Source organism: Haemorhous mexicanus, chromosome 1, assembly GCF_027477595.1.
Source record: "Haemorhous mexicanus isolate bHaeMex1 chromosome 1, bHaeMex1.pri, whole genome shotgun sequence".
Lineage (NCBI taxonomy): Eukaryota > Metazoa > Chordata > Aves > Passeriformes > Fringillidae > Haemorhous > Haemorhous mexicanus.
In genome coordinates this window covers 115,415,298-115,437,178 of record NC_082341.1, presented here as the reverse complement: position 1 = coordinate 115,437,178, position 21,881 = coordinate 115,415,298, and the positions used below count along the sequence as shown (strand labels likewise).

The 21,881-nt window shown below is 36.7% G+C and overlaps 1 protein-coding gene across 1 annotated transcript in view; it reads right to left on the bottom strand.

Moving 5' to 3' along the window:
* Positions 1-21,881, bottom strand: part of ASXL3 (ASXL transcriptional regulator 3) — a 126,753-nt gene that overhangs the window by 85,650 nt on the left and 19,222 nt on the right. Inside the window, exons 2-3 of the mRNA XM_059860071.1 lie at positions 15,339-15,421; positions 14,997-14,999 (exon numbers count right to left, since the gene is read on the bottom strand). Coding sequence (XP_059716054.1) covers positions 14,997-14,999; positions 15,339-15,421 — 86 coding nt within the window. The remainder of the gene's footprint in view (positions 1-14,996; positions 15,000-15,338; positions 15,422-21,881) is intronic.

Genomic DNA, 21,881 nt, shown 5'->3' with positions numbered 1-21,881 from the left:
TTTTATCTCTTTTCTCTCTCCCACTGTATATTTTTCTTTCTCCTTTAATTTCTCTCTTCTTTCCTTTTTATCTTTTCTCCCTCCCTTCTTCTAATGTTCTGTTCTTTTCATTGTTTTCTCTTTTGTTTTCCTGTATTTATTTTCTATCCTTTTCTTTCTTCTTTTTCTCTCTTCTCTTTTAATTTGTCCCTCTTTTCTTCTTGCTTGCTTATTTTCTCTTTTCTCAGTTTTATTTTTGCTGCATTTTCACTTTTCTCTTCCTTCTCTTTTTTTTCCTTCTAGCTTTATTCCTCTCATTTCTCTTTACCTTATTTGTACCTCTCTTTTTCTCCCTTGCTTTTCCTTTCTTTCCTCCTGTGGTGGGTTTGTCTTGGCCAGCAGCCAAATGCCCACCCAGCCTTTCCCTCCCCCTCCCCAACAGGAAACAGGGAGAAGAAGGGATGAAAAACCTGTGGGTTGAGATAAAGACACTGAGATTGCTTACAAGTTACAGTAAGAGACAAAACACAGTCGACTTGATGAAAATATATTTATTGCCATTTAAAAAAGATTTGGGTAGAGAGAAATAAAGACCAAATGGATTTAAAACAACAGCTTTCCCTTTACAGACATCCTTTCTCCTTCATTCTCAATTTCTCTACCTTTCCCACTCTGAGTTGCACTGAGGGATAGGGGTTGCACTCATCCATGACTGCTCCTCTCTGCCGCTGCTTTCTCCTCACAGTTTTTGTCTGCTCCAGCCTGGATGCTCTGTGGGCAACACCTCCTTCAGGAAATAGCCAAATGTCCCAGGGTCATCTCCTCCAATGGCTGCAGAGCAGATATTTGCTCTGGGGTGGCCCTCCACAGCCTTCAAGGGATCCTCTGCTCTGGTGCCCAGAGCACCTCCTTCCTTCCTTCTTCTCTGGCCTTGGTTCCACACTCTATTTTTTACCCTCCTCTTCTGCCTGAGTGCTGGCTTTGCCTTTTCTTAAATATGTTACCCCAGAGGCACCATTATGTCAGCCACAAGGCTGTGTCTGGCCCTGCAGCCCCACACTGCCAGAGCATTGTCATGAACACCTCTTCATTCTGTCTTTTCATCTTCTTTTATTTCCCTTTCCTCTCTCCTTTATCCTTCTACTTTCCCATCTTCTGTCTTTGCTTCCTATATCTTCTCTCTTCTTTATTCTTCTCCCAGCATCTTCTCTCTTTCTCTCCTGTCCTTCCCACCTTCATCCTATAACTTCCTGTCCTGATAAAAGAATCATATTTCTTTTAAAGCAAAAATATAAAATAATACTAAACCTTATTTATGAAGCAAGAACAATTGAAATCCCCAAATTTAATTTTAGTTTTGTCCGTTTCTATTCAAAACCAAAGAAAGTGCACCCTATCTTATGCCTTCTTATTCACCAAAGTGCAGGGAAATCTCCACAGTTCCTTTTTTTCTTTCTCTCCCATTTTTGATTACAACATAACTTCTAAGTGAAGGAGTTCAGAATTTTGAAACTAAATGTCATTTTCTGGCATAATTATACAGAAGGCACATGTTTATTTTTAACATCCAAAACATTGCAACCAACCCAAAAAAGAGAAAGCTAGGACATAAACAAACAACCTACTTCTACACCTTCAATTCACATTCAATTGAAAAAAGAATAAATTCTAAAGTCTGTCATATCAAGTGAAAGAATAAATTAATAAAAATAATCATTCCTTTCCTTACAGAAGATTTTTCTCATTATTCTTGTACTTGAAGAGTCAATCAGAACTTGAGGATGTTTTATTCCATCACCAAAACAGGTAGAAAAACTCAAACCGATACAAAGAATAAGGAAGCTGGGAGTAATCATGAATAAAATTAGATCTGAAGCAAATTATTGTTTTCTAATAATACTTATTCCTAGAAAAATAGTTATATAAGCAAGACCATACTTTCACCCTAAACATTACAGTAAATAAGTAACTACTACAACTTTGCTGACTAATACTTGCCAATTATGTGCATAAAATATTTTTGCTATGAGCCCTTGCCTGTAAGAAAAGCCTGAAAATAAACACAGAATAGGCAATCACAGTACACCCTGTACCTTAAAAAATATAGCAATGTATGATTCATTGTATTGTGTCAAATTAAAATATTTGTGTTGATGTGAAATGTTTAAGTTACATTTGTAGTACGTAAGGGAGTTTAACTTGGCAAAACAGCATAGTAAAACTTTTTTTCCTTCCCTCAAAGGACCAAGCAGATACTTTTATTTTTGTGCTTTAACTTCCTCCAGCTGTTCCAAATTAGTCTATTAGTAGATCTCCTTATTCTTCTTTGACTTAAGGCAGCTCCTTAAGTCTGGAACTAGGAAACTTAAGTTTCTATTTAACTTATAAATAGAAGTCAATCTAATTTCAAAATGTCACCTACAATGTTTTCAAATTATAACAAAAGAAACTATCAAATATTTTGTGAAAATAAAGCATGGATAACAAAAAAAAAGTTTTAGACTAGTCATTTTTTATAGCCACATCATTCCACCTGAAAGTCCTTATAAAGTCCCTTTGAATGAAAGAGCTGAGCCACACATGCCAAAGAAACTTAAAATAATGTGGATCACAAAAAAAAAAAAAAAAATCAGTTGTAGCCTAAAATTGTTTTCTGTTTTCAATAAAAATTTAATGAGAAGTAGAATATTAAAATAATAACAGTACCAATCACGCCCTTAATTCCTGGATTGTAGCTTGGGCACAAATAATCCTGTACCAACACAAGTTTTTATATAGTTCATATCATTTGACTGAATGATATTATATCATTATATAGTTTATATTATTTGACTGAACGATATTTTGATGCAGTATTTTACATTTATATCAGCTACTACTGTAAACAGAGAAAGGTCAGTGACTGGACTGGTTTAGTGATGTTGGCTTTGGATGAAGGGGACAGACAGTCAGGAGAACAAGTACACTGAAACGGCCAAATTTTCACTGGCCAAGGAAAGACTCCCTGATAGAAAACAAGCATTCTTTAACAAAACAAAGTAACAAATAAAAGCAAAACAACTTCCTGCTTGTCATATATTCTTTAAAGTATCTTCTCAAAAACCTCCTTGCTGTCACTTACGGGTCATAGCTTTTTTTTTCTTTTGCAATGACTGTAGAGGACACGTTATTTTTTACACAATGATTTCATGTTTGATAATGCTTACTCCTAAAGTATTTAGCAGTCTAGAAAACAAAAACTCCAGGTGTATTGGCAACATCAAAAAAAAAAGAAAGGAAGGAATGGCAAGTATTAGGGGCCATTTGCAAGAGAGAATGTTGTCTGGATCCCACACTTGTTTAATTTTATTTGCTAAATAAATACAAAAGCATGCAAGTGAATCTCTGAATGGTGTATCTCCATGGATTCTGATAGCAATTAACTGCATCTTAAGCAAGCCTACTGAAACATTAACAATGCAGCAGTAGCTATGGATGCTGCAAGATCCTAAATAGGGTGACTCAGCTATGTGCACTTGTTTTTTTCTTACTGGGAGGTAGTACTTACTGAAAAGAGCTACTAGAACCTATTTTCCTTTCCTCATATTACAAATACAATAAAAAACAAAGGGAATGAGGGAGAAATCAATTTGTCCTCTTTTAGCTATTGAGGGCAAATAGCAAAACAGTTCTTGAGGACCATTTGAGCTCTTTCCCATACTCAGCTCTTGGAATAACTGAGCAAAGGATGTATTTGATTATAATTTTGTGATTTCCAATTTATATGCATATAAGGGCATGTGTACAGTGTGAATTTGTGTCTGTTGGTGTTATTTACATGCTCAAGACCATAAACACAATTTCATACATGTAGATTTTTAGTTCTTTTATTTATACTTTCCTTTGAGGTGTACATTTTTGTCCCCAGTTCTCTTTTAATATTGTAAATATCTGTCAGCCACACAATGACTGATTCTAGCATACAGCTATCATAGAACAGACTCAGTGACCAATGCAGAGTTTATTGGGATTAGAAATAGAAGACAGCTTTCTAAACTGCTGAAAGAAAAATCATATCTTGAATAAAACATTTTTACTTCACATAACAGTACATAAGAAAGCAAAATATGTTCAGGCACTTAAATTCTGTTTTGAAATCACAAGGATTCATGTAATTTAATTTTACAGTAATCAAGACTACCAGTGAGACTCGAATAAAATGGAATTGCCATCAGCTAGTCTTGCGAAGAAAGGAAATTCATGTATGTAAAAAAATTTCTGGAAAGTTATACCTGATCTTTTTCATTGTCCTCAGACAGTGAAATTCTGAGGCTTTTTGAGGGGCTTGAGTCTATAAAAATGTACTAAAAAAATTTAAATTAAATGTGCCAGTGAATAGCCATGGATCTCTAAAAGAGGACTAGTAAATTTCTCAGCTCATGAAATACGAACAGGAAAAAAAAAACCACCAAAAAACAAACAAACAAAAAAAACCCTCAAAGATTTTTCTGTGGTTTTTCCCCTACAGCTAAGAAATGGTTTAATTACAGGTAGACTGAAACATACACACCCATATCTTTATAGAAACATAAAGACATCCACAGCAAACTGTTCCAGAGAAATAAATTATTACTAGAAAATGCTGCTTTCATAGAAAGCCTGACAATGTTTTCTTCTTTCACATTCAAGTAAAACAGATTTAATTCAGTCTGCCAGAAATGGCTATGCTTCTGCTCTGTGAAAAATATGCTAATGATGAAAATAAGGACTTGACAATTTACTGAATACTAAGCGGAAAATCTGTAATGAATTGCCTGTGCTGTAGCGTTCAGTTTAGTCTCTTTTTTTTTTTCCTCAGTTGCTATGGAATACTAGAAATAGCATAAAGAAGATTATACTATTTTGTGGGATGTTGTGCATGTCCCTTAAGACAGAATGCTTAGAAATAAAGACAAAAGTCAGCTGTGGGATAAATGAAATTCAAAGCAGTAATAAATAAAAGGCTTAAATACTAACTTTTCAATGCGAAAGGGAAATACAGAAAACAAAACAAATGCCAAAAAAATTTAAGCCCAGCAAGTAAATCTCAATCAGCAACTAGCAAGTTGAAACCTAGAGTAATTCATTTTACACCTGCAAGGAAAAGCAGCTTCTTAGGTTACTTGTATGGTGCAACAAAAGCTCATAAATCCATTAAATGCAGGCATGTCTTCAAGTTCTCAGCCAGACTTCAATTTTCACTGCAGGTTTTAAGCCTTCAATAGATTAAACCCTTCTCCTAAGCATATTTTACCAGAGTGTACATTCAAACGATGACTCCTTCTAGCTAAAGTGTCTGTATCCGTCTGTGTTTGAAATTTTTCTGTATATGGCTGGTCCTGACAGGCTTATGTGTTGAATCGCATTTGTCCAAATACTACCTGAAGTAAATCCACTAGATTAGTCTTGCCTTTTCCAAGCACAAGAGAGCTGAGCAAGGTTCCTGGCTACTCAGCAAAATCCTTACATTTTGCCCCTAACCAGAATCAGTTATATCTATTAGTTACATCAATTGCACTGATATTAAGCTCTCTTCCTTCTGATTTTTATTTCAAAACCACTGGTTTATTATGTCTGTACTTCAGTGTTAGTATGTGGCAGATCTTCATTTCAGAACAATGACAGAAGGAAAAACACATTCTGTCAACTTTCAGTCTCCCTAGAATATTTTTCAAAATTTTCTGTCTGGACAACTATTATTGGAAAGCTCTTCTATGTCCTTGCTTCTCTTAAAATGATGCTTGCAAAACAATCTGATTAAGCAGTAGAATCAGAGAACACATTTAATCTACTTACCTTTCATATAGTCATACAACTGCAGCCAGATTTTGGAAAAAAGGAAAAAAGACAGTCTACAGACTGGAAAACTGCATCTCTTCAGACATTTTTTCAAAAAATTGAGGTTTAATGCACTACACTATTGGAAACATACCACACACACACAAAACAAAATAACCACCAAATCAACCCCCCCCCCCCCCCCAAACAAATAAACCAACCCTAAAACTTTCACTGCTGGGAGGATGGATTGAAGATATGGTGAAACTTTGCTGATGTAACTTCAGAGAGTATCTCATTGTTTTGAACACATTTAGGTCTCTTGGATATCTTTATTTTTGAAAAAGATACACTATTTTAAATGCAGAATTAGTCTTCAAAATCGTGAAACATTATAGAAAAAAAGATCTGTAGCATACAGTGTAGTTACACTGTCTAGGAGAAATATGGAAAGACAGATAGGACACAATATCCTTCTACATTATAAATTGGTAACACCAATTTATAATGTAGAAGGTTTCTCTTTTCATCAGCCTTAACTACATTGTTGCTTTTCAGTCTCTTCATAGAAGTCTACACTGAGAGACACAACATAGGAAAAGGCCAAAACAACTTAAATTCTTATATTAAACATAAAAATATATTGATAAAGAAATCACTACACTATGAAAAGCAACACTGGAATAGTTGACATATTTACATTATCTAGTCACAGCTGATGTACACCTCATACTTCAAAATAAAAAAACCTTTAAAAGGAAGTGATGTCATGACAGCTAAAAACTAGTAAATCTTTTAAGATCTGCACTGCTATAAATTATTTGTTACATTTAGGTTGCTGGATTTCCACTTGTATTAAAAAAAAGGAGTATCTTTAACATTAAATTAATGGAGGTCTTAATTTCAGAATGACTTGGGCGCACTTAAACATAAAAAATTTTTGCAATACAGATCGTTAGAACTTGAAATGTTTATCACATCCCAAAATCTAACTATCATAATTTTCCCCATTACAGGTAAAAAAATAAACCTTCAAATGTTTCACATATCCCCTAATTATTATACCTTGAATATTTAACAATCATACAGGTCACTCTCCCTTACCAGGAAAGCATTAACCAAATAAAACAAAAGCTTCATACAGTGCTTTTTACACAGATTAGGCTTGTGTGGAAGGAGCAGAAACCAAAATAGCACAAGTAAAATAGTTTAATAGCACCCAGGAGACAAGTGTGCCACACAGACTGGACTCCTGCTTTCCCAATCTTTGCAGATACATTTTGCAGAACTGTTAATAAATGGAAAGCAAAAAAGGTTTATGGCAGATCTTCAAAAAATATTAAAAGAAAAAATCAAGCAGGACTATTTCCTACAATTTATATAATAGAAGAAAAGCTGTCTATCATATATGTTTTAGCACCCAAATACAGAGAAATACGGTACCAAATAGAAAACTGAAGTCCTGAACACTAAATGGACAAAAATGCATGTGGAAAAGTAACAGCAACATGCTAATTTTAAAGGAAAGAGAATCGACTGTTCTAAAATCTCTGTTGACCCAAGAATGCAGGAAGAAACTTCAACATGATGACAAATCAAAGGCTAAGTAAAAAAGAGGAAACCACATGAACTTTTCTAAACCATCAGTTGAAGGTCCCAGACAAGGTGAAAAAATGGAATTGCTTTATTTTCTCATAATCAGTCCTGGAACCAAACTAAGCCAGAACGCTTGACTGGCCTCAAGTCACGACATGAAATAAATACTGGGATGTTTACAATGTAACACTTAAGAAAATTTCAGGCACATTGGAAATGTGTCTGAGTGGAATTTGAGTCTGCAAGGGAAGGGAAAAAGGATGACAGCAGATCAGGGTAACTGGAGACTATGGGGTGGATGACCCCAAATGAGAAAGCAGGAAGATTCAACTTGCAGAACCTCGTGGGACACGGGACTGCATAGAGATGGGAAATAGCAGATACTGCAGAGGCAGCACCAATTTAATGAACAGGAAGGACATTGGGAGTGGAAGAGGCAAAGACCAGGTTATATTCTTAGATCTACATTTAGCTTTGATAAATACTACTTTGGTTCTGTCTCCACTCTCATTTTACATATGCTCAATTAATACTCTTATCAGTAAGAACAGTATCCTCCAACGTATTCTGTCTCATACTCAAAAGGTGCTTACAGTTTAAGCTATGTCATTTATCATCTGAAACTCAAAATTAAATTCACACCTAAATTATGAAGATAGTTTTATAAGAAGCACTGACATGCAGACTGATTTTACTGGACTGTTTAATAAAGTCCCTAGACAGAGACTCCGCAGTCCTGTGAAGGAAAGAAGAGCAGTATTAAAACAAATAAAACACTCTGGATAATTTCTAAAATACTAAAATATGGAGAAAAAATTAGGATAATGGTGGCTCAGGAAAAACAAATGAACAAAACCTTCCAGGTAGCTAAATGTCTTGTATGGAAATATATCTTGTATTGGTATACACAATGGAAGACTCAGCATCACTAAAAAATTCTTCATCTTTGCAATTTACTGAGTGCAAACATTTGAGGTTTTATTATTTTACATCTGGTCTTCATCTCACTCAAAACCAATTTTCCAAATCAATACTAAGATGGGATTACTGCTATCCAGATATAGGCAAGCTTTAAACAGTAGGGTAACCACAATGCAGCAATATGCAATCAAGAATTCACAACCCTGATCTTAGGCTTGAGTTAATACTTTAGCTGTTCTAGGGCTACATCACTGCCAAAACCTGAAATAATTATTACAGAGGTGACAGAGGTGTGATTATGCAAGTTACAGTTCCAGTGCTGGAATGCAATATAGAAAACCCACTGTTTTTTACCAGGTTAAACTGCACCACACAACAATGCTGGGAATTGTCTAGGCAAGAAGGAGCAAGCCTGAGATTTTCAGCTGGCAAATTGCTACTATCAGAACTGCCTACTAAATTAGGTGGTCTGTTGTTACACTGGAAAGAACAGCATTTCAAAAACATGTCTGAAGCGAATTTATGCAGAAAGACAGGTTGTACTGAAAGTTTGTTTCTTTCACTGCTTTACAGCCAAAAGCCACATCTGTAGATGCATGAAAATCAACCTAATAATGCCAGGCAAAAGAATTTTAATAGCTTTTGCCCTTTCTTTCCATCACAGCTTCCTTTCAGTCCATTGAAGGGAATAACTACCTTCAGACAAAACAATGCACTCCCTTAGCTGAAGAGGCTCCCAAATAAATTCTATCAGACATATGCAACCACAGAAGCCTCCTAACTGTCCGTGCTCTTCTGCTGGCAAACACAGCCTTAAGACAAAAACTGTGGTTCTTTCAATTAAATTTTTAAGTGTTTTTAGTAATGGCAGGGCATTTGGTTTTTTCTTTTTTAAGTGAAAGATAAAAACTGTGACTTAATAATTACGAGTTACAATGACATTTTGGAATGACTTTACAGAGAAAGAAAGCAAAAAATTCTCTGCTTATATGCACACAATAAAACAAGGAACCTGAAAATGATAAACAATAGAAGACAGTTGCCAGCTCATTTAGCCTATTTACAGAAACAGCAGCATTCAGAAGGGATTTCTTTTTAAGTCAATAGCTCTAAGGATGAAGTATGCAAAGGCTTAAAGAGACACTGTCAAAAAGATCAAAGGATTCACAAGTGACAGTAATATTTTCAGGAGTCCCCTCTAACTTCAAAGCTAAAGACAAACCCTGCACAGATCGTGTGCTTTATTCCATTGATGACTCCATTCTGCAGTTCAAAGTGAGTTTAATTCTAGATAACCCACTAGTTTCATATTTTTGCACAAAGACAGTAAATCTAGTAAGAGTGTCTTTGAGATTTATTAGGGTCATACTTTGCGCTGCTTTCCTAGGCTCAGAAGACTTAATATGTTATGATATCACTCATGATAAATATTATCCACACTGTGGAGTGCACAAGAAACAGCACTATTGCCAGTGGCAGTGGCAAGCATCTCCTCTTAGTCTTCTGAAAGACTACTGTCACAACAATAAATCAATAGATAGCTTAGTCTTGCAAAGCAAAATGCAGAGGAAAAACAGAGGAAGAAGAGGAGATACAACTGATGCTCTGATTCCTATAGTTGAAATTAAGATCAATAAAGAAACATCAAGAGAATGAAGTTTGAGATTCCTACCAGAAAATGGAAAACAGAGTGAGACAAAGAAACTTTTTAAAAACTCATCTATGAATTACCTGAATAGAATAATGTCATGGTCAAGTTAGTTGACCATACCGAAGTCAATTACTCCAGCTGAACAGCAAAACCACTATGAAATTATCTCATTCCAGCGTTCACAGTCCTGAGTCTAATGGAGGAGGAAAGCAAATAGCTAGCATAGCTGTGGGCTAAAGTTGTACTCCAAGAAATTAAGTAGCTTGTCCCATTTTGAAAGTTTATTGGCTTTTAACTTGTACTGAGAATCTTTGGCTTTAATCTTATCCAGACAAGTCAATTTCCCAGCTTCACCATGCACAGGAGAAAGGGAACTACAGAAAGCCAAGACATAATCTAGGGTTATTAGCATCAAACATTTACCAGAGTTTGGCTGGATATTCTCCCCTAGGACTAAAACAATGTGTATGGCTCAAGTACTGAAAACTGTTCTAGAAAAATTAATAGAAAAACATGGATCGAGGGATATACTAGTTAATTTCCCTAGTTCAAGGCAAGATCAACCAAATCTACGTAACTCCTGACAGACACATTGCTACACTGGGTTGTGGTGAGGCCTACCAATCTTTCACATCTCTTCCATGGTTCATGAGAGGAATTAATAATTCCTGTTAAAAAAAATTAAGAAAACAAACAAACAAAAAAAAAAAACCAAAAAAAAAAACCAAAAAACACTTTGTACTTTCTAATTGGCATCTTCTCTTACTCCAATTTAAAGGCCTTGTTTCTTGTTCTGTTTATAGCAGAAATTCACGATAACTCCTTCCCTCTTTTCCTTACTTTTGTGTAGCTGAAAATTTACTATGCCTATATTCAATATTCTCTTCCTTAATCCAAACAACTAAGTCATACCAGCTTCAGTCTTATTTTTATCTCCCTGATAATTTTAAGTGGCCCTACTCCTCACAAAGGTGCAGTGCTCCAAACAAAATGCAACAAACAGATAGCTTACTTCTGGTAGTTCTGCAGGCAGTTTCCAGGTAATGACAAAAAAGGACAAAACCAAGAGAAAAGAAAGACAGGGTCAGAAAAGCATCTGGCAAGTTTCTGGGACTGTACTAGGTTGACTTGAACCCATGGGGAAGAAGCAGCTAAAACACTGAGCATTCATGAAAGGATGATTCATCATTTTTAGGAAAACAAGGGAGAACACAAAAAGAAGAAAAAGAGCTTCAGGAAATTAAACTTCAGCAAACTCACCCACACAACATGCACAAAGAAATTTCTGTAAGCACACCAGCAGAAAGGAAACTGACTTGCTCTTTCAAGAAGGGGTTGGCACTGAGTACTTACCCTCAAAGCACAGGAGTTCTAATGCCTAATCAGAAATGTGTATATGATTAGACAGCTGCTAAAACCAACACCAGGAACAAACATGGGAAAATTGATTAGATGATAATTAAATAAATTAGGTATTCTCACATCAGTTAAATGTGCTGAAATTCACCATAGATAATTAAAGCTGACTGGATCAGCCTCAGAATTATCAATAATAATTTTTGAGAATTTGTTGAGGATATCAGTGATTCCAAAAGAATGGAAAACACTCAGTGATTAGCTTTAAAAAAAAATTTAAAAGACAGGTCCAAAGAAGTAGAGATGCAGAAACTGAATTTCAATTCCCACAAAATTTGGAATAAAAATTATTTGGAAGTATTTAGCAAATAATAAGTTGACTAATACATAGGCCTCAAGAACAAATTACTTCAAATCTATCACAATATTCTTTGTGACATAGCAGCAGATCCTACAGCTAGAGAAGCAGCAGTAGGTACCATGCAGCTCAACTTAGTAAGTTTCTGGTTTCCTGTGGACTCCCATAAGCAAAAAAAGAAATATAATGCTTCTAAAGAAAACAAGTTCTGATAAGCAGATGCCACTAAAGCTTGGAAAAGCTGCATGCATGCTGGATGACAAGAGTACATTGTTAAAGAAATGTTACTGAATTTGAGAAACAGCCTGCAGAAAACCTAAATACAATTCAGTAGAGGAAATTTTAGAGCTTAACAAAACAAGTAACAAAAGAAATGCGAGATGGAGAACAACTAGTGAGGCAGCAGCAAGGGGAAAAGGAGCACTAAGGCGAGAGAGTGGATCATACTCTGACTAGTAGTCTGTGTCACACTAGCAAAATCAGCAAAAGCTCATGCTAGGGTACATAGAAAGCAGGTGGTGAGCCTAGAAATTTACAGCAGGATAGGGAAATGCTTTCAGGACAGAAAATCCAGAGCATTGTGCTCTTAAGTGTGCTGCTGTCTGTTTTCCTAGTAAAGAGATTTCAGTGTCCAGGTCTGTTGGCCTGACATTGTTCACCATCAGCACAGGCGTGAAAGTTAAGTAAATACTTCTCCCTCCCACAGAAGAAAGCCATACATTTTCTACATCCCTGAAAGGTTTGCCTTAAAAGTTTTTACTCCTTCTACGTAGCAGAAGAACTGCCTTCCTACTGACCATTTTACAACCAACAAGCATGACAGGAAAGATATTTAAGAAACAAAAATGAGTTGTTTCTTCCCCAAGATGTAAAGAACAAGGTAGGTGCATAACCATAACCACTCACAGCGTATATCAGTAGAACTTTTTGGTTTATTTTCTAACATATATGTTTTGTAAATTTGTAATTTAATCCTTTTGTATTTAACTATATGAATAATACAAAAATAAATGTGCAACTTGATGCCTTTCTGGCAAAAAAAGAAAAAGAGGCTGAATAGTCTGACTGGTTTTTTAAAGATTACACATAATGACAATGAGATGGCTGAAAATCATACATTAGTCTTTCAGATTTACTATCACAGCAAAAAGCTTTAGATTAATTAATGCTACAATATATATGAAAAATGACTAAGACAATTAACCTCATTCATCTATAAATGGAAGAGTAGAAAGGAGAGTTTCTTAAGAACTTAATGTAGTAATTGCCAAGGTTCTACTGACAATGATAATCAGTATAAAGGAATAAGTAAAGTGTATTAGAGTAGTAACATATTCCTGGCTCAAGTTCAGACTTGGAAGAATACACAAATCGATACGGAATAAAATATGCTAGTGCCATTCTGCTGCTTATGGCCAGGTGACTGCACATCATAAATTTACATCCCTTGCTCATCTTAACTGGCTGCAGCAGAGAGACCAGGAAAGACCAGCTTTAGTAGCAGCAAAGGCACCAGCTGGCAGGAAGGTACTGAAAGAAATTGCAGAGCGGGATGAAGCGAACACGAGACTAAATTCAAATACTGTGAAAACCAAACATTAGTGACATGCTGAGGTCCAATCAACAAATCTGTGTATAAAGTCAAACTACTTATTGGCTCCTATAATAAGTTAGGTACTCAGGTAACTCTGAAAGTTTGTCCCTAATCAATATTAAAATGCAGCAGAAACACAATTTTTACATAAAATCAGAAGTTAAATGAAAATTAAAATACTTAGCAATCAATACAGAATCAACATTTTCTCATTTTACAATCACAGAATTTAGAATGCTTAGTTAAGGACTTTAGGATGAAAAGGTTTCAAGTACAAAGAACATGGAATTTTATCCTCCTCAGTTTTCCAGAACTCATGACCACATACAGCATCCTGCAATCTACTGCACTGTCACATATACCTGCACATACCATGAATAAAAATCAGAACAAATCTGAATTTCTTTCCTATTTCTCTGCAATTTTCAGTTTCTTAGTAACTGAAGAAATGAAAGATTATCTAGTTTGGAACCTCTTTAAAGGAATCTTTCTTTTACTACTCATTCTGCAGCAATTAAAAAGGGCTTTGACTTTTTCTATGTTCAAAATATAAAACATCATTGCTTTCATTCCTTTCCATAGGTTTTCCAGTCAAAATTTTATTCATACACTGATCATGAAAACAAGAATTTGTTAAATTACAAAGAAATGCTATTAGCAGGCATCAGAGCCTCTCCCATGCAATTGCCTCATATCACAAGATATAAGAAGAAAGCAATTCATTCACTGCTGTGACAAACAGTATCTTAATAGAACAGATTTTCAAAACTGTGTTTTCTTGCATTTTTGTTGTTGTTGTATGCAAATCATTGCAGTACAACACATATTTGGACGTTCATTTTCAAAAGTTTTCATCCCCCTTCTTCCCTGGAATCATTGCCAAATATACTCAAAGCAATTTCTCAACAGGAACTAAAGCACTTTAAATCTGTAAAAGGTGGCAAATTCAATTTCACTTTCCATACCATCTCTTTTGCAATTTTATCAAAATATAGCTATTATGAGCTTGTTATGAGGCTGCCAACAATGAAGTGCATGGTTATGCTGTGCAGTCACACAGATTGTGTTCTGTTCTGTTTCCTAGGAACAACAGTGAATTCAGTAAAAATATATCCCATGGTTACTTCTGATTCACCTTTACATGGACTTCGAAATTCTCTTGTTCTGAACCTTAGGTTCCACACTTGAAGAACATATTAAAATAGAAGCACGTCTCCCTGTGCTTTGAGACAGCAACAAGTATTAATTTACTGAACCAGAAACTTTTACTATGATATTTGAAAAAGAGGCAATTGCATCTTGTAGGACTCCCTCACTAGCCAACCAATTTTTCCTTATTTTCACTTTCTGCCCAAGTTTCCACTTGAAGGTCACTAGATGACCTAGCAAGTAGAGAGTCACCTTTGAGAATAAAAAGTTGCAAGTACATCTGAAGCAGGCAGCAATGGAAGACAACTGATTGATTTCCACACTCTCTGGATAACAGATCTATCCTCTGCAAGGGTAATTATTATCACTTGAATCTACACCCAAAGTATGCTGCTATCAAGCAAGTTGAATTGCTGTATCAATTACTGTATCCACGCTCTGCGGACACAGACTGGCTCCCAGTGTCCAAACCTCCCTCTCCTTCCATTCCCAGACCTTTATCAGCACAATCTCTGTTACCACAGACAACACCAGCAAGTCCTAACAGTGCCAGACGATAAACCCAAGCGAGAAGGGCACCAAGTTTCATCTTGCACTTTCTCCATGCACACAGTGGCAGAGGTAACCCAGCTGATGAGCTTCAGTCCTTAAGCAAAAATGAGATGCAGCACTGGGCTGTCTGAGAAAATGACACTGTCTTTCTAAAGACAGGCCACTGGACTGGAGCTGGCCCACAGACTCTTTTGGTAACATACAAAGTTAAGACAGTTACTAACCCTTTTAAAAGCCCTGAACTAACAATCAAAACCATCAAGTGTATTTCCCACTTTGACACTGGAAATTAATTAAGCCAGCCCTTGAAGTTTTGTAAAGATTATACACCATTCCTAGATCATTTCCACAGAGATAGCAGAAATACAGAACATATAAACACTGACCTTGTTTCTTTTAACCCTTCTTTCTGAATGACTTCCAGTATTTGTTTTGCAGTCATTGGTGAGTTGGGATACTTTTCCAACGCCTAAAAAAAAAAAAATAAATGTAAGTGACAAGACACAGCTATCCTGTGAATCTGAAAGGTTATGTGATCATGCAGCTTCTATGCAGTCATTTGTAAAAGGCAGAGAATGACAGTGTTGAGACTGGAGTCCTCTGTCTGTTGGATGGCCAGATACAACCCAGAAACTTCAGCAAGAAAAAGATTTACTTGCTGCTTTTGTACATCATCTGCTACCTCTACCTGGGAAAACTCTTACCAGGTTACAAATAAAAGACTTGGAATACGCAACTGATTTTATGACACAGCAACAGATTTTCTTTCAGGCATGAGGGGAAATACATAAAACACAAAAGCCAAAGGGAAAAAAAAAATACCCACTAGCACTTCCTTTGATTTTTATTACTTTAGAATTCTTTGAGATCACTTGACTATTCTACACTTAGCTTTGCCATGACCTCAGAAAAAAAAATTGGCTAAAACCTTCCATTTGTAGACCAGAAGCTACTGTAAGAATTGACACAGTGGGGTTTCAATCTTAAAATGCCTTTTAATTTTAAAAACAATGAAAAATGAAGTAGTCAGAACAGTCACAGCACACAAGATGCTACATGACAGAGTGCAGTATATTTTTCCAGTTCAGCTCAGTTTTCCACTCCTTTGCCTTTTCCAATTGAGCTCAAAATAACTCAGTCCTCTTTACAGATAGAACCATCTTGTAGGAATTTTTCTGATTTTCCACTTCCTTTTTGTCCCCATCAGTTTTATGCTGTTAAACAAACAGCCACTCTTTTGCTCCTGTAAAATGCCAGACTGATAGCCCTGGAAAACAAAACCCTTCAATCAGCACTAAAAGGTGTGGCACAGACCACAGCAATCAAGCTTCCCAGAGCATCTTGCCAATATATCTCAGCAAGAACTTGCATTTCTACCATCTGTAACTATGAAATCAGTTTGGTCTAATTCAAATCATCCTGAGCTTCTCTGTAGTAGTTACTACCAAATAATGGCAATTGTGAAAGCAGCTACTACAATGTGGATACCTGCATACTAGGAACTAGAGACACCACCACATCATATCACACAAGTCAAACTGTGAAGGGTGCTGGCCAGGGCTGTAATTCAGCAGCCCACCTAAAGCCAAAGACTGCCTACTCACTACAGCTTGACCAGCTCAGCCCTTTTCTGCCATTTTACTGTTCTCATTTCCTGCCTGTTCTCTTTCACAGCCAAAATGCAGTTTACCAAATCCTCCAATTCTTTGTTACAGATGAGCTTTTATTCTTTATCTTTCAGTTCCACAAAGGAAAAGGTAGAGGTGAAAGTTGCACTAGAAAGGTCAGGGAGCTGAACTGAGCTTATCTCGTGTACATCAGTAGGCAAGATTCAAAAGGGACCCATTAGGAAAGGAAAACCAAAAGGTGATTTGAAAGGAGAAAGAAGAGAAGGTTGGAAAGAGTAAACGTATAGCAATGAGCAAGGACTGAAGAAACTGCACAGAGCTGGGAAAAGGGCGATTGCACACAAGGGAAGAGAAATGATATGATGTATTAGTGACAGAACAACAATGACACATTGGAAAAATGACAATGCGTATAAAGATTAAGACTAGGATGAGAAAAGATTAATGGTGTGAAGAGAACAAAAATGGAAACTTTAACCTTCAGAAAGAACACAATGTACAAGGTAAAATGAGAATCCACCAAAATAAAGAGAAAAGAGAACCAAACTGGAACATTCCAAAGGGCAAACTGGAAAGGACAGGAGAGGCTACTACACTGTACTGGACACGGCTATGAAGGAAACTGTGTGCACTTGAAAGCGGGGTTACTCACTGTGGAGGATTCCCTGTTTCTCTTCCTGAGTACAGGCCCCTCAGCACACCTGGGCAGCTCCTCCCTGCAATTGAGAAAATTTGGGTAGCCCTGTCCCCTTCTCTACGACATCACATCCTACTCTATAACGTCAGTAAAAGTGCCAAGTATTATCATGAGAGTTCGACAATAATGGGAAAGAAACAATAAAGCTAAGCAAACATCAGAAGTCACCCTGTCCTGGACAATGGGAGAAGGGAGAGCAGTTTGTGCTGAGGAAGCTGCACTGAACTGGTTGTGGAAACAATGGCCAGACATACGGATACGGAAGATCATCTTCACCAAACAACAATGAAACCAACAAGTAGGATGAAAAACACCACTACAGAAAGTTTAATGAAACCCACAGGGCAGATTTCAAATACCACAGTATGAAGTGAACACATTCAGGGTATAATGACAAATTGAAATGCAGACTGTTAGACAGGCTGAAAGTGCTGGAGTAAATAATTGCCCATTGTGTGGATTTGCTTTACACTGGACATGTAGTGTGGGCTGTAGTTCATATACTCCACGAATTTAGTTCTGTTCATCTAACCCTTTAAACCCTGTTATTTAAAGAACTAGTCATACCCTAACTGAAAAGCATAAATTCTCTGATTTAAACACTGCTAAAGTTTAAAATCATGTTATTATGTACATGATTAAGTTTTTTTTATCATAACAAAGATTAATTAGCAGAGATCCTTAGTAAGGATGGGTTTTTTCTGCCCGTCCCACTATGCTGTACATCCTCATCCTTGCTCCTTCCCTCCCCCAGTTTTAGCCTAATCATTTATCACAATAAGAAAATAAAAATAATTACTTGTAAAAAACTTTACATTATAATATAATTTTCTTCTCTCAGTTATGGAAAACAGCATGAGAGTATTATTTAAGATTCTGTGAGCTAATGAATACATTGAATTGTTAATTACACTAGTATCGCTTGCTTCTGTATCTCACCACTAACACTGCTAAAAGCCTGCAATTCCTTTTGCATTTCTAAGACTTTTAAAAATAATATTAGAAATTCAAACTGAATAACTAACTGTGCCTTAAGGCAAACAACATACTAAAACGCAGAAGGAATAAAGTCATAGGCTTCTTGGTCAGACATAGCAATGCACACCAGCGGAGGAAGCCGTAATTTGTTTTAAATATCTTTCTTCTTCCTCCCACTCCATCCACCAACACTCGTATCATATATGGGCAGTGACTAATAATGCTGAAATTAAAGCATGCCAAAGTACTGTCGTGAAGAACATGACTGTTTCAATGTATTTTGTAAAGAGAGACAGTGGCAGAAGAATGGCTTGCACTGACTGCAGCCTCTATCACAGGGGATCAGATATGCTCTATTTATTCCTGCCGTTCAACCATAGCCTTAAAAAGGGACAGACGGTAAATAACTGGGACAAATAATGTGATACCCATCAGGACAATCAGAATGAGGACAGAAGTAGTCACTGCACAGAACACATTTTCGGTGTTCATTCAAACCCTGGTTAACAGCTCAAGGAGAAGAAGGCTCAGATCATACCAAGCACATTGGAAATCAAACCTCCCAACAAATGCTAGCAGCCTGACAAATTGCAGTATTTGTGTCACCTACAGGTATCAAGTCACAGCTTCAGAGATATTAAATAATCACACAGATGCCACAAACACATGTATTCCCAGTTTCATTGGAAAAGTCATGTCACTTACAAGGGACAAGAAGAAATACAAATTCCTTTTCTCACCATGGCATCTATCATCTGTGTGTTGACAACTACCTGAAAAAAATCAGTCACCACACCAGGGAAAAACACTTTCCAGTGTTAGCAGGAAGACTAGTGCAGAGTCAAGACTTGCAGCTTTGCATAAGAGAGAAATCCTGAATGCTCAGCTTGCCTACAAAATCAGAAGAGGACTTCTCCGTAACTGATGGAATTATTAGCTTAATTTTTATATACAGATGCTTGTGACGACCTGAATCAGATCTGCTCAATCATTTGCATTTTAGACACTGAAGAGAACATAGCAGAGGGACAAAGTGAAGAAAGTCAAACCAGAGAGTTGGCCCTTTTGCCACCCATAAACATTCCGACAGAAAGTGGGAAGCCTTGCCTGCAGCTCTCAGTTATCACACTGACAGAAAAAAATTCTTCTGAATAAGAACCAAGTGTGTTCTGATACTGCATTATGGTCCAAAAGCTGTGGGCAGATCAGCCTAGTGGGCTTCACACTGCTGATTTTGTGACTAAACAGTCTGAAACCAGCCACAGCTTCTTCCACTTCTGGATTCTGCTGGCAGGGATCTGAAGGTCAGGTAGCTGACAAAAAGCAGGATCATTTTATCATAATAGGCTGAGCCACTAGTCAGAAACCAAAGCAATTCTCCTTAGAACATTATTTTAAAATACTGAGGAGATGGAGGAAGAGGAACAGTACAGTTATTCCCAGTGCTCTTACTCATCAGCTAAAACACAAGTCATGCTGAACTACACAATGGACAATCTTTACTGCCCAAAGACAGCAGGGTGAATAAAAGAACAAAAAAACACAACTAAACAAACAAGCAAACAAAACCACCAAACAAAACCCCCCAAAAACTTTCTTTCTCCTAAGCTGAAAATATAAATTATTTTCTAGCCACCCATTACTAAATTAATAAATTGAAAGATGTAGTATCGAACAGGGTACAAGAAATAACAGCATCCTGGAAAAAATCCAGCATTGTCTTCTGCAGCTGCTTATGTGAGGTTAACAGGAGGACTGACTTCTATTGTGGGAAATGCCCCACTAAAATCTTTTGTGTTCATTTTTGATTAACAGCTTCAGTCACTGGGGAATTATCAGCAGCTTGGTAAAAGTTCAAAGCCCTTTGTGTGAAGAAAGATGGGTAAATGGTTTGGAGAGTAGGGAAGGATACAGAGGGGGAGAAGAAAGGAAGTGCACAGAGATGGATGAAGAAATGAAAACAGCAAGGATGGAACACATACATGAAAAAGAGGGATAATTATAAGGGTAGGTGCACTATGACCTATTGTAACACCACTTCTCAAATAGGTATTCACAGAACTCTTGCTGATAGCAATCAAGAAAAAGGTAAAGAGTGGTTACCAGGTACTAAAATATTAAAAGAACTTGAAACAGGAGCAATAATTCTCCTGGTAGGACTTTTGTCTTTGAGCAGTTGAAATTACAATAAGGAAATTATAAGATCTAAGTAGAAGAAGGTGCATTTCATAAGACATGTCACTCTCAGTATGCTCCACGCTATGAATTTTTTCTTTATAATCCACTTGACACTACAGATAAGCAATAAAAGAAACATCAAGCAAGAAAATGAATAACGATGTCCCATCAATAACAAAGGAACACATAAAAAAATACCATAACCTGATGAAATATATTAGGTTTTAACATCAGTTTTGTCCATACTTGCTAGTTCACACATTTTTTAGGTTGGGGGGGTAATGCTACTGACCAACAGAACTCAAAAAGTTTAAAGCACACTCATAGAGTAATTTTCCTCAGCTCTCTTTCAGTGAAAAGCATTTTTCTGCTCCTTTAGTGTGAACTATAGGGAACAACTGGGCAAGTGTTTCCTGCAAGAGAATTTCTACTCTAGAATTTGCAAGTCGGTCTGAAACCATCTAGCTTTGCTAACCTGCCAGATACATAAGACATGATCATCATCTCCTAAAATACTAAACGAAAGGAAAGAGCAAGAAAGAAGCTGAATAGTTTCTTTGTTCATGCCATTGCTTTAACCGGAACATTTGAGGCTTGTTCCAAGATGTCTGAAACTTTTATTGTTCTTTCCAAAATTTATTTACAATGTCATATTTCAAATGGATATACAGGCAGCTTTGGAAATTCCAGATAAACTGTACTCTTGACATTTTGAATTCAAAAGAAATTGTATTACAATTCAGTTAAAATTAACATACAGTTGGGCTATTCCTTTAAAAGGCACAAGCACTAACAGCAGTGCCGTCCTGCTATTGCTAGTGGTCTTCTACATCACAACAGAAAATGCAGGGTTTACCCTGCAAAAGTTTTTACCTCTGAACAATTGACTTATTATAATAACTTAGTGAGCTGGTCTAATATACTAAAAAAAACTGAAACCTTTATATTTCTCTCTTTACTAATGCAATCAGCTTGTCCAAGCAACCAGGAACTTACAGGCTCTGTCAGGACAGATCCATAAACACCTCTGTGACTAGCAGGATGAACCTAGGGAGCACACAGAATCCTATCAGATTTCTAAGATCAGGATCAAAGATACCCCAGGGAGCATGGTGTCAAACTTGCTATCCCAGTATGGGTTCCACTGTTAGCAGCAGGACTACTAAAAATTATTTCAGTTTAAGTAATGGAGCATCCAGATTCCCAGAATGATGCCTCAGTTCTGACAGTGCCACGTTCAGTGCCAGTTCTGCTTAGCCACGCAAGCCATACCTCTCCTTGTTTCCTACTGCAATACTCCATTGCCTCTCACTGTGCCCAGCCTTTCCCTACTCTCAAACTGATGCTCTCATATTCTGAGGTGTTGCAATAACCCTAATGTGTATATCTCCCACCTGCCAACATCCCTACCCAAATACCTTTCTTCCCTAATCCTTACCACAGTACAA